The sequence below is a fragment of the Echinops telfairi genome, unplaced genomic scaffold, assembly GCF_000313985.2.
Source record: "Echinops telfairi isolate 266 unplaced genomic scaffold, ASM31398v2 ScPeMD7_2;HRSCAF=8, whole genome shotgun sequence".
NCBI lineage: Eukaryota > Metazoa > Chordata > Mammalia > Afrosoricida > Tenrecidae > Echinops > Echinops telfairi.
In genome coordinates, this window is record NW_022103898.1 from 6,592,860 (window position 1) to 6,607,109 (window position 14,250).

Here is a 14,250-nt window from a genome sequence, read left to right on the forward strand (position 1 = left end):
AAGAACAGTGGTTGGAATATATGGCCTTGGTGATAGAAATGAAGCTGGAGATCACACGATAGAATTTTTGCAAGACCAATGAACTTGTTCACGGCAAATACCATTTTCAACAACACAAAAGGCGGCTATGCACATGGATTTCCCCAGAGGGAATATGCAGAAATTAAATGGACTATATCTATGGGAAGAGTTGAAGGAGAAGCTCAGTCTCAGCAGCTAAAACAAGGCCAGGGTCCGACTGTTATGACAGACCATCAATTGCTCACAGGTAAGTTCAAGTTGAAGCAGAAGAAAATGAAAACAAATCCACAGCAACCAAAATATGGCCTTGGGTCTATCCCACCTGAATTTCGAAAGCGTCCCAAGAACAGACTTGACACTCTGAGCATGAATGACAGCAGACCCGAGGAGCCGTGGGAGGACACTGGAAACATCACCCACGAATCTACACTTCTCTCCCTACCCACTGTTGCTGTTGAGCGCCCTCAGGTCGGTTCCGGTTCACAGTGGTCCCACGTGACAAAGAAAAGCCCCACAGCATTTTCTTGGCAGAAGTAGACCTTCAGGTCTCTGAGTGGGTTTGAATGGGCACATTGTTGGTTAGATGCTGAGCACGTAACCATTGTGCTCCTCTCTCTATCTCTCATTGTTAGGCATCCTCTGGTCTCATCAAACTCGTAATGACCCCATAGGACAGGGCACAACTGTCCCACAGGGCTTCCAAGGCTGTCACCTTGACGGGCCATCACACTCGGTCAAGTAGAGGGTCGGTGAAAGAGGAAGAGCCTCAGTGAGAGGGATTGACACGTGGCTTTTGCTTCCAACTGCTGCATTTCAATCATCAATGATCTTGATGATGTGTGCTCAGTTTCCATCTCAAGACATTGGTAGAAATCCTTCATTTCTTCATCACTAGTTTTAGTGGTTGGTGCATACATGTGAATAATAGTTGTATTGACTGGATTTCCTTGTATGCAGATGGATATGATTATCCTATCTCACACAGACTTAATTCTATCCTAGCCATCCCTGTACATCAAGATAGATCTTGGAATGTGTGTTTTAAGGATGAATGAGAGGCCATTCTTCTGGAATTGGTCGTTCTTGGCATGGTTCTTGTAGGCTCAAACCCTCCAAGTGAGGATGGTGCAGCACCGGATGGTGTTTCTTTGTGCTGTGCATTGGGCCGTGCGTCAGATCTGGCTCCACAGCACAAAACTACCACCACCACCACCACCACCTTCATGGGCACAAAGTGCTAGGTCTTCTCTCCCGCAGAGCAGCCGGAGGGCTGGAGAACACATGTCCTCAAAGATTACATCACCACTTCCCTCCCGAAGTCGATTTGACTGAGGCTTTGAGCCACACGGAGAGTGAAAATGTTACCTCCTGCTACTGTCTCCTTATGTTCATGATCTAATGTTCATTTACATTTGTGACGATCCTCCCAAGCTGATCAGCTATGCAGGAGGAGGAAAAGCACAGAAAATATGAAATGCGTGCCTGTTTTTAACAGACACACGCAGAAAACTGCATCTGTTGGGCAAAGACATCAGTAAGAACTGTTGTCTTTCCAGCTTCTTTAAAATTAGGTCCTGGTAGTCTTCCTAAATACCAGGCAGGTGTAGATTCTCTAGAACCTGGAGCCCCTGGGGCCTGGGCTTACATCAAGCAGACCAGGCTCACTGGGAGCCAAGGGCAGAGCTTCCCTTGCCTGGCCGGGAACTCACGGCATCTGTGACTTTTCCAGATCCCGTCATGCCAGCAGAGGATGGAAGCCTAACAAGAAACTCCTAGGCAAACCCCTCCCCTTTGTTACCTTGAATTTCGAAGTTAATTTTTACCTTAAAATTAGAAAAGGATTGTTCGTTTGTTCTGAATTTTCCTTATTTTTCATTTGATTTGGAGAGCTGTGTCAGGAATTGCTCCCCAGGGTGTTTGTCCAGAGAGAGAGAGAGAGAGAGAGAGAGAGAAGAGGAAGTATTGCTTATAGCCGACCCTTCCTTTAGTACCATTAGTAGCCTGGACCCATTGCTGTCAAGGAAATAGCTACACATAGCAACTCTGCTAGTGGTCATTAGAATTTAATTTTTTTCATGTGGATGCTGCAGAGACTGTGAACATTAATTATTTTAAGATACGTAGGTTCTAGCGAGGGGACACTGGAGTCATGTTCTGGTCCCCGCGGGCATGGCAGCCCTGGGACAGAGATATATTCTGGATACTGATTTAAGAACTTCCATCTCCCAACACCAGTCTAAAAGTTTGCTTTCTGGGATTGAGTAAGGGATGATTTTGATTCTTAAGCTTTTTTGTTAGAATCCCAAAGACTGGAAAGATGAGGCCCGAGAGAACCCTTCTTTTCAGCGTGGTCGACTGAAGGCCTGGGCTTTGGAGTCCACTCCTGGTGATAATCCGCTTGCCACATTCGACGCTGCATTAGATCCCAGTATGTAATGAGACCGAGGCTCCTGGAGTTTAATACGCAGGGTGGTTAGTGTAGTGATCTCAGACTGCATACACAAAAGTCCCTGTGCCTTGTGTGGCAGTACAGACCAGGATGTCACCTCTGAAGGTTGTTTTTAGATGAGTTTAGATGTTTTAGATGAGTTAACACATGTAAAACTTCAAGACTTGTTTTTGTTGGTGGTCAGTGCTCTGACTCAGGGTGACTCATTCCCCATTTGATTTCTTTCTTTTTTTGCAAAACAGTCTTATTGGCACTTTGTCCACACATCATACAATTCAAATAGTTCAACCATATCAAGAGGCCATTCGATTGCCGCTCTTTGGAATGAGTACAAGTATGAATCTCTTCCAGGTATTTGGCCAGGTAGCTGTTTTCCAAATATCTTGGCATAGATGAGTAAGTGCGTCTAGCACTGCATCTATTTGTTGAGACTTCCCAATTGGCATTCCACCAATTCCTGGAGTCTAGTTGACTTTCAGTGTAGGGAACGTCTTCCTTCAGAACCAGTGGTTCCTGATCATATGAAATCTCCTGAAAGGGCAGCATGCCAATCAGTTCTTTTAGGGGTAAATGACTCTCTGGACTCCTCCCACATCTTTGTGAAGCTTCTTTGCCTCCCATAGAATACTTCAGGATGGCAACTCAAGGCTTAACTTTTCTCTTCGGTTCTTTCAACTCCAGAAATGTCAGTCAGGTTCTTCCCTTGTGGTTTTCTAAGTCTGGGTCTTAGAAAACCACAAGTTAAGTCGTTTCCTGGATGTGAGTTCTATGAATGAAAGTCTTATTCCCTCTCTCACCCTCATCACCACTCACCAAAGGCGCAGGGGCATCCAACGTTCTCGAACACTTTATATAACCTGCCCTTCTATAAGAGCAGGGAAACTTCGAAATGTTTCTGCAGGAGCATGTTTATTAAAAAGAAAAAGTAAAAAAAAAAGATCTGTTGGAAGTAGACATCATAGATGTCCTTTCTAGGCAAAGTCTTCAGAGACACTAGCCCCCGCCCCCCACGAGCCACTCTCCCTATGTCCTCATTTCTGAGTAGTACGTGCTATAAACAGGAAGTAGCCTTTAATCCTTTGGGGAAGCTTGAGATAACCATGCCAGCATGAGACCCCTGCGATAAGGGCAGATGCAAAGACAAAGGCAGGCAATGGCCTTTGGGTCAAGCAGTCATTCAATCCAGCTTCACAGGCAATGGAGTAGTAAGGCTGTCTAACACTTACAACCATTGTCTGCTCCTATATCTGTACATCATAAAGACCACTTTTCCAGTGGAGACCCCGCCTCAGCTGGGGACAGTACCTCCTTTGGAGGGGAGTACATCCTCATCCCTATTGGTCATCTCTATTGACCCTATGGTCATCCCTATTGGATGGACATGCCTGCACTGGTGTTCAGTACACGCTGGTGGAGATCTATGGCCTAGGGGAGTCTGTCTCAAAGAAGATGATCTCACCTCTGTTGGCAGGGAGAGGGTGGCTTGCGCTTGGGGGAAAGTGCTTTACATTGCGTTTATGCTTTCCCCACGGGAGAGAATCTGCCAGGTGCTATACAGCTGATCATGCCTGTTGAACTGAGTTTCTTGTCAGCCCTGGTAGACCCCTGGTTTCGTCATTAATGATTTCATCTTGCTTGGATCCACGATCCATGCTCCTAGAAGCAATAATCAAGAGATCAAAAGACGCACTGCATAGGGTCACTCTGCCGCACAAGACCTCTTTATAGGTATTGAAATGCAAGGATGTGACTTTGAGGACTAAGGTGCACTTGAATCAAGCCATAATATTTCCAATTGCCTCATAAACATGTGAAAGTTGGACATGTAATAAAGAAGACCAAAGCAGAATTGATGTGTTTGAATTTTGGTGAAGAACATCAGAAGTACCATGGACTGCTAAAAGGACAAACAAATCTGTCTTGGAGCAAATGCAGCCAGAGTGTTTTTTAGAAGCAAGGATGGTGAGACTTTGTCTTACATACTCTGTAAGACCTATTACTAGGAGAGACCAGTCCCTGGAGAAGGTCATCATACCTGGTAAAGTAGAAGTGCAGCCAACAAATTTTAAAAAAGATGGAAGGCCTCAAGGAGATGGATTGACACAATGGCGACCACCTTGGGTTCATACGTGGGAGCACTTGTGAGGAAGGCACAGGAGGGGCAGGTACACAGGTTGCTGTGGACCCTAACTGACTCGATGACCCCTAACAACTACAGGCCCAACCCCCACTCTACAGGTGACTTTCGTTTTATAGACCTGGCCCTCTTGGGGCATAAGGCACCATACATAGTCCACACCAGAAAGACCAGAATGGTCAAACCCACTCAGTCAGCCTGGAAGGGAGCACTATCCCTCCTGTTGACTGCGAACGATAGCACCCTGGGGAGGGAAGAGGAGGAAGGCTGCTGCTCTAAGCCATTGGGCTCAGGGTCAAACCTCTTGTTTTTGAAGTTGCCAGATAATAGGCCAAGTGAGACGACCAGGTATTTGACACGTCCACATTTTCCTGGTTTCCTGAGACATGGCTCCACTCGGCAGACACAGTTCTGCCACAGTGGATGATGTTACTGAACTTTGTGTCCTGTGTCTCGGCCCCAGTGCTTTCTTAGATACGATTTAATCACGTAAAGGTCATAGATGTATAATAGAACATCCCATGTCATTTAGTCTACAAAGCTTTCCCTTATACCAACATTCCCTTTATCTTAACAATATTCTAAATTCTACCCAAGTGGTTAGTTTAATGATACTACAAGGAAGTCACTTACAGGATCAAAATGGAACAGGGATATATGAATGGGTTTGGAACTCACACTAAACTGTAAGCCCTAACTTCAGAACAATCTGTTCTTACGATTCGGCCATGCCTGATACTCTCATGAGAGGATCACAGAAGATAAGGGTAGTATGGCAAAGGGTGGTGATGAGCTCAGAAGGCACCTGACTAGCAGAAAGGATAGGGTCTGAGGTCTTAAAATCTTGTCTTAAAATACGCAGCCATCTGAGTGAGATGACAGCTAAGCCCATGCCAAAGAAACACATCAGCTTGTTATTTAGAATCCAAGAATTAAAAATAACAAAGTGGGTGAAGGGAAACATTCGGTCGGTATAAGACATGGAAAAAAAAAGATAAATTATCAAGGGTACATGAGGGAGGGTGGTGGAGGGAGGGGAAAAATGAGCTGATACCAAGGCCCCAAGTAGAAGAAAATGTTTTGAAAATGATGATGGCAACATATAAAAATGTGTTTGACACAATGGGTGTACATATGGATTGTTAAAATAGCTATAAGAGCCCCCAATAAAATGATTAAAAAATAACAATGACAAAAATCCAAGATCAGAGGAGGAAAATATATTATAGTTTAAATTCTGGGTACCTGATTTGTAGAAGGGTATAGATGAGGGTGAAAACCTATAAACCATTCGCAGAGACCCCATGGGAAATAAGCCTTTCTTGAATACCCTTGGACCATTGACCAGGGATGTGAAAAACACTGGCCACTGGCAGAGTGGATCAGAAAAATGAATAATAGCAGATGCAGTTAAAGTTTACCATCTTATCATTTGTTTTCCCTTTTAACCCATTCTTAATTCCTTTTAAAATTATGATTCCTTTCTGCTTTCTTTGGATTGCAAAAAAATATATAACCAACATCATTGAATGAGTTGCATAGAAATTGTTAAAATAAAACCTAATCCGTTACTTTCACTGAAGACACAATTAATAAAAGAAAATTCATATGCATTTTGTTTCAACTCATCCATCGTAATTCCCTCAATATACTTTCTTTCACTCTGCTTTCTCCTCTGTCTTCTGTTTCTGCTCTTCCTTCTTTCCACCCTCTGAACTTTGCTGGTGAGTATAGGCTGGCCTTTTGGCCTCCTGCCATTGACCCCCCTGGTCCCCTTACAGAGGGTGGGTTCAGGTCCTGACCTGAAGGGCGACCAAGAGCCACAGTCTCATGGGCCTCACCTGTCTCTTTCCAACCACCAAGGCTGGTTGGAGCTTTGTTCCCCATTTCTCTCCCATTCTACCCGGGACCTTGCAATGTGACCCTTTAAGAACAGCTGGTCGTGGTAGCTGGGCACCATCTAGCTCTTGGCTTCAGGGGCGGACATGGATGTTTGCGTGGTCCATTAGTCCATTGGACTAATTGTTTCCAAATGTCTTTCCATTTTCATCACACTTCTTCCCAACAATACCGGCACCTTAGCTGGCTGCTCACAAGCTTTTAGGAGCCCCGTCCCTGCTCACCCGGGGCGGATGCAGAACATTGCTTCTGTGTACCATGTCAATAGACCTTGGTGTCCCAGAGACGGTGGCCTTGACCCGTCAGGCCTGGCAATGCATTCCTCCAAGGAGTTTAGTTACGTCTACAGTATCCATAACTTCCCCCCCTTGTGCTCCACCACCTTCATGGCTAGAAGCAAAGATCAGTCCACACATACAACTGCCCCTGTCGTTTTTCTATATATTCATGGGTATTCACCCACTCTCCTTCCCACGCCAGTTAGTCTGCATGTCTGTCTGAACGTCTGCTTGTAGATCACAGCGATTGCAGTCTTGTTTAAAGACCGGTATTTGTCTCTGTTGCCATGAACTCTTGCAAACCTCCCAATGTCTTGCCTTGCCTCTATCATTTATTTTCCAACTATCCGTCCTCCCTCTTTTTGTTTGTCATCCCCTTCAACCACGTTAATATAGCCTGTGACTTTCCACCCGCCCTGCCCTGCACCCCCACCCCCCCAACCTCTGGGGCCCATCAAAGTATGTTTTGTTTAGTGTGAAAACCTTTTCTTGACTTTTTATAACAGTGATATCACATAATATCTGTCCTACTGTGATTGACTGATTTCATTCAATGAGCATAGCTCATCCACCAGGCTCATCCATGTTAATCCTTGTTACAGGGTGCAGACTCATCCATGTAATCAAGTGTCTTGCGGATTCATCGCCATTCCTTAACGTTGTGTAGCAAGTACAAAGTCTATTGACCAATCTTCCAGCAACGGGTATTTAGGCTGCGTCCATCTTGTTGCCATTGTGAATCGTGCTGCGATGAACCTGGGTGTACCTGTCACTCTTCCTGTGGAGGCTCGCACTGCTTTTCAGGGTATACGCTGTACGCCAAGGAGAGGTAGGAGGATAAAGACATGGCTTCCCCATAAAATTACGGTCTTGAAAACCCACAGGGGCATTCCGCCCCGTCCTATAGGGTCCTATGAGTCCGCATCGACTCGATGGCAGTGAGGATCATATTTAAGTCGAGGCATTGCTGAGTCCTCTGGTGTGCTTAGTCCCGACTTCCTGAGGAGGCGCCCTGCTGCGCTCCACAGCGCTGTGCCCTTGTGCAATCCCACCAGCAGCGGGTGAGGGTGCCAGTCACTCTGCACCTTGGCCAGCATATGTTGCTTTCTCTTTCTTTAAAACTTTGTTATTAGTGGAGTGAGGTGGTATCTCCTTGCTTTGATTTCCATCTCTTGCGTGGCTAATGATCGCAAGCGGTTCTTTATCTGTTTGTTGGACACCAGAATGGCTTCTTTGGTGAACCGTCTGTTCACGTCCTCTGCCCATTTTCTCAATTGACTGTTAGTTGTTTTCTTGTTGAGGTGTTAATGTTTTTAATAGATTTTAGCAATGAATGCCTTATACTTGCCAAAGGAGAGTTCCTCCCAGCCTGTCAGATCTCTTTTCACTCTTTCAGTGAAGTCTTGTGAAGCCCATATGTGTTTAATTTCTAGGAGGTGGCAATCATCTAATTTGTCTTCTGCCATGTGGGCGTGTTTCATTATGTGTGACAGTGCATTTGTGCCACGCTTTACACCCCCTCAGTTTTCATTGATCGTCTTTATGGTTCTAGGCTTTACATTTAGGCCCTTAATCAATCCCGAGTTCGCTTTTGCACGTGGACTGAGATGGGTCCTCTTTAATCCTTCTGCAACGGGAAACCCAGTTTCGCCAGCACCACTTGCTATAAAGGTAACATCTTCTCCCTACTTAATGTGTTTGTCAAAGATCTGTTGTCTGGTGGAGGATGGATTTACTTCTGGGTTCTCCATTATGTCCCACTGGTCTCTCTATCAGCCACTTGCACGAGTAGCAGGTTAGTAAGACTGCGGTGGCTCTGTAGTAGGTTTTGAGATTGGGAAGTGAGAGGTTTTCTACCTTGTTATTCTTCTTTGGTATTGCTTTGCTTGGCCAGGTTATCTTTCCTTTTTATACCAAGTTGGTGATTAGTTTCCCATCTCTTCTAGAAGGAGACTGGAGTTGGGATTGCATTAAATCTATAGATTCCTTTGGATAATATTGACATTTTTACAATGTTAAGCATTCATATCCATGAACATGGTATATTTTTCCAGTCATGTAGGTCTCTTTTATTTTCACACAGTCTAATGCCTTGGCAGAGTTAATGAAAACACAAGTAAAACTCTTTCCGGTATTCTCTGTTTTCAGTCAAGATCCATCCGATGTCAGCAATGGTATCCCTCGCTCCACATCCTCTTCTGAATCTAACCTGAACCTCTGGCAGCTCCTTGGCAATGAACTGCTGCAACCGTTGTTGGATGATCTTCAGCAAGGTTTTACTTGCATGTGGTATCAATGACACTGCTGGGTACTTTGAGCATTCTGTTGGGTCAGTGCTTGGAGAAGGACATTATGCTCAATAGAGTGGAGGGGCAGTGAAAGAGAGGAAGGCCTACGAGATGGCTGGACACCGTGCTGCACCAATAGGCTGGCGCGCAGGAACAATCGAGGGCATGGCGTGGGACTGGGCAATGCTCGGTCCAGTGTGCACGGGTCCCCATGGGCTAGAATGGGCTTGATGACACTAAACAACCGCTTTCGTTTTCTTGTGCTAGTGCTTTGTAGTTTTCCTTATAGAGGTTGTTTGGTTTCTCAAATTAGATTTATTCCTCGGCATTCAATCTCTTGAGTGGCTTTTGCAAGTATCTTGTTTTCCTGATTCCCTTTCGAGAGATCTCTTTGTTAGTATAAAGTCATCAAGTGAGTTTTGTATGTTGACCTTGTACCCTGCCACATTACTTTTTCACCAGTTAGTTCTAACAATTTTCTGGCTGAGTCTTTGGGATTTTCTATATAGAGACTCATACAATCTGTAAACAGAAAGTTTTACTTCTTTGCCAATTTGGATGCCTTTAATTTCCCTGTCTTACCCGATAGTTCTGATAGTTCTGTACAATATTGAATAGAATAGTGAATAGAAGTGTTTACCCCATTCACTTGATCCAATGCTCTCTTTCTGCGTGTGTGTATATACAAACGGTATGCACACTAAATGGTATGTACGATTTATAAATACTGTATATACTTGTGTATAAGCTGAGTTTTCCAGTACATTTTTAATGCAGTTTTTGTGGTAAAATTAGGTGCCTCAGCTGATATTTGGGTCAGCTTATACTCGAGTATATATGGTAATTTTTTTTCCTGATTTATTTGAGAGGGAGTTGCTTATATGATGGTTCTTTACCCCAAGATAGTGTATATTTCCTAAATGAGGATTATTCTCTCAACTAATTACAATAATCAGCTGGATTACATTTCAGATTGATGTTAACCCCACAATGTCCTGTGTAGCATTTTTAATTTAATTGCAGCTTTTATTTTTTTCAACCTTGAAAACGTGTGAATGCACAGAAAGTTCACGACACCCAGAGTCTAACAATTTTCTGTGATTTCAACCTCTTGGGCACGACATACATTCACATGTTGTCTGCTAGCTGTACTTCATTTTTAGGTCGATTTTAGATTGAGATAGATTCCGATTTTCGATAACCTTTTTAATGACCTGTTGACTTTCGATTGAGCACAGGCTACCATTCTTGGATGTTGTTTGCACTTGGTTTGCTGAGAGGCAGATCAACCTGGATCCTTGGATTAGTTATAAAGGGTTAAGAAGGATCCTTTGTGGCACAAAGGTTTAGCACTGGGCTGCTAAGGAAACGGTTGGTGGTTCAAACCCACACAGTGGCTCCTGGGGAAAAAGACATCCTAGAAAGAAAACCCAGAGAGAGTTCTACTGTCACATGGGGTCACCGTGACTTGGATTTGACTCAGCAGTAGCCAACAACATGAAACGTTCAATGGAAGGCCTGTTAATGACGTCCTACGTTGCGTCAACAAAGGGACAAGTTTGAGACTTGCTACATTGACCACTGCTGGGTCCTTAGTTCCCTCTCTAACATGCTGCCGTCCTTCTGTCTTGCATATAGAGCCCCCTCACCAGCTCGGGCGCTGTACCGTACCTTGAATTCCTGTCCAAGTTCGGTGGAGTGGACCTAAATGTCAATGTCACAAAGAGGTGAGTGGTTTGATCGCTCACATGGAAATGTGGGAATTTCAAACAGTGAGCTAGAGCCATGACAATGGCATTAGACCAATGGCAGAGCTCAACAGAGTTGCCTTGACTTCCCAGGCCGCTCACATTTTCTCTCTGTCAGAGTGCATGCTAACCACTTGTCTATCACGCTAGACCCATGGAAAATATTCAAGTTTCCCAGATTTCCTTCTCTCGCAGCTTTCTGCCTTACACAGGCTTTTGCACCTTTTACTACTTATGGAAGAGTGAGCTCTGGTGGCGTTGTGGCTAAGTGCTTGGGTGCTAACCAAAAGTTTGATGGTTCAAACTCGCCAGTTCCTCTGCAGGAGAAAGACATGGCAGTTTGCTCCTGTACAGATTCACAGCTTTGGGAACCCTGTGAGGAAATCCGTCTGTCCTACAGAGTGGCTGTGAGTTGGAAATGACCTGATGGCAACGAGTTTGGGTGTTTTTTTGGGGGGGGAGGGAGGGTCATGTTGGTAAAGGAGCCCTGGTGGTGTTGTGGTTACGCACTGGGCTACTAACTTCAAGGTCAGTAGTTCAAAGCCACCAGCTGTGCTGTGGGAGAAAGACCAGGCTTTCTACTTCCGCAAACAGTTACAGTCTGGGGAAACCCACAGGGGCAGTTCCACCCTGCCTTATAGGGTCACTGTGGGTCAAAATCGACTCAATGGCAGGGAGTTTAGTGTTTAGGGTTCTGTGGTGGTAAATTACATCAGATTGACTGTAACTAATCCCAAATCAGCTTCTTGGTTGGAGAAGATTCAACCACCCACTAAGATCTGTTTCAGAATGTTTTGAGAATGATGATGACAACCAATGTACCAAACTGCTTGACACAATGGATGGATGGATTGTGATAAGAGTTGTACGAGCCCCCAATATAATGATTAAAAAAAAATTTTTTTAAGATCTGTTTCAGAATAAGAGAAGGAATGCTGTCCTGAAAACAAAACCACAGCCATTGAAACCAGTGTGACGATTTTCTATGCAAAGAATTCAGATGTTGAAATCATGCATTTTTAACTTCAAAGTTAAAAAAATGAAGCCGCCAAATTAAAATGTGTTGGTTCTCATACATTTTAAGTGTTGCTCATTAGAAAGGGGTGATGTTTTGGCGGCTAAAGTGAATATACATATGTGTATCAGGCTTTTATAAAGGCCTTTGAGTGAGCTCCAGTCTGGCTCCATCGTGAGCAAACCTGAGATGCTCGTTAGCTTTGTAAGATGAGGGAGGGGAAAGAAGAGGGCCTTTAATCCCTCTATCACCGGTAAAGGTCTTTGATTCTGAGGTATGTTTTAGGAACTATCCTCTCATTTAACAGTCGCTCAGCTTAGCTGACTCTAAACGAGCAAGCATCCTTTTCTTGGAAGCTGCGTCACTGGTTTGGGGAATCGAAGTCTGTGCTGAACGAGAGCAGATTCTGGCATTTGGGGCTTCAGCGTGGTCTTTGTCTGCTGCAAAGAAAGTTTCTGCAAAGGCACCGGAAAGACCGGCTGGTCCCCTCCCCGGACGCAGACGCCTCTTTGTGCTGTTCCCCGAATGCTCAAGAGCTGGTAGGCAGAGTGGGTTTCCAGTCTCACTGCGCTTGCTCGGTGGCACCTTTGTGCTCCTGACCTAAAGCCAGCAGCGTTGGTGGGATGAAGTGGTTGGGTGGACAGTGACCTCATTAGAATAGTCTTTGTTGGGAAGGTTGTTTTTTTTCCCCTGTGAAACGCCAGCCTCCCCTCTAGTTTGAGGAGAAGATGATCCTGTCATTACAGGAAACATCAAAGGCTCAATATTTCAGCCCAATTTGAAAGGTGTGTGATTCACTCATGAGAAGGACTTGGCTCAGTCACTGGAGACAGTTCATGACAGCAGATAGAGGCTCCCTGGTGGTGGTGAGGTGCTGACTCGAGGCCCAATGTGCAACTGAGCAAAGCACTGTCCAGTCGTGCCCCAGCATCCTCACGCTCATCGCCACACGAGCCAATCATTGGTGTAGCCCCTGTGTCAATCCATCTCAACGAGGGCCCCCCACCCTGCTTACTGACCCTTTGGTTTACTAAGCTTGACGTCCTTCTCCTGGGACTGGTCTCTCCTGATCACATGTCCGAAGAATGTGAACTCAAGGCTCACCCTCCTCGCTTGCTTCTAAGGCTCCTTCCAGCTGTCCTTATTCCGGGACACATTTGCTCTCTTCTTTGGTAGCCCACGGCATCTTGCCAACACCATCATTCAAAAGCACCGACTCTCCTTTGGTCTTCCTTAGGCTTTTGCATGTGTATGTGGTCATAGAAAAGACCATGGCTCGGATCAGGCGTACCTTCATCCTCAAAGAGATGCATTAAAAAAAAAAAACATTTTAAAGAGGACTTTGCAGCCAGTGCATTTGTCCAATGCAACAAGTGGTTTGATTTCCTGACGAGGCTTCCAGGATGCTGACGGTGGCTCCAAGTACAGTGAACTTTGGGAACAACTTCAACCTTTTGTCCATTTATCACAGCACTGCATATTGGTCTCGTTGTGAAGATTCTTGCTTTCTTTGAGATGGAATCCACACTCAAGGCTACCTTCTTGGACTGTCATCAGTCAATGCTTCAAGTCCTCTTCACTCTCTACAAACAAGCTTGTGACATCTGCATATGACAGGTTGTTAATGAGTCTCCCTCCGATCCAGATGCTGCATTCTTCTTTATATAATATCGTTTCTTAGATTATTTGCTTGGTATAAAGATGGAATAGGTAGGATGAAAAGACACCTCGCTTGATTTTAAACCAGGCCCTCTCTCCCTAGTCTTGTTGAGAAACTGCCTCTTGATCTGTGTACAGGTTCCGCGTAAGTGTTCAGAAATCGACATTCTTCACCCTGTTGTTCCTCATTTGTTCTGATCCACACAAATGCCTTTGCATAGTTACTAAAATACAGGTCGACACTATGACCTTGAGACCAAAAGAATTAGATGGGATCCAGTTACTACAATCAACTGCTCTGGAAGGGATCACCCTTGAAGTCCTGGACAGATTGAGAGAATGCTGTGGAACAACACTCAGCACCACGAAGGCCATCAGGGTTCCTGGTCGGAGAGAGACTCGTGGGCCCTGAGGTGGTGGTCCTCAGCCTCTCATTGGGCTTGGCACTGCACTCCCTCCTGTGGCTACAATCTCAACCAAACGATAGACAGCTCTATAAAGGGAGTAACCACACGTCTTAAAAATAATTGACCATTTGGCATGAAGTAGGCAGCGATCACCCAAGGCCAAAGTTTGAAAGTTTTAAGAAAGCGGGCAGGATGGAGACAGGAAATGCAGCCGGTGGGGTGCGTGGTGTTACCTTGAGGGGACTACAGTGAACGAGATGAAACCAAATGTGCGTGAGCCATTGAACGTCCCTCCGATGACCCGCTTCTGTAAAGTTTCATTCCATTCGCAGTAAAATGTGAAAAGAAA

General features: G+C 45.0%; 1 protein-coding gene across 1 annotated transcript in view; it reads left to right on the plus strand.

The window, feature by feature from the left end:
* The window catches only part of EFCAB6 (EF-hand calcium binding domain 6), a 253,365-nt gene that overhangs the window by 17,623 nt on the left and 221,492 nt on the right, over nucleotides 1-14,250 (plus strand). The window contains exon 3 of the mRNA XM_045290796.1: nucleotides 10,711-10,799. Within this exon, the coding sequence (XP_045146731.1) occupies nucleotides 10,711-10,799 (89 nt within the window). The remainder of the gene's footprint in view (nucleotides 1-10,710; nucleotides 10,800-14,250) is intronic.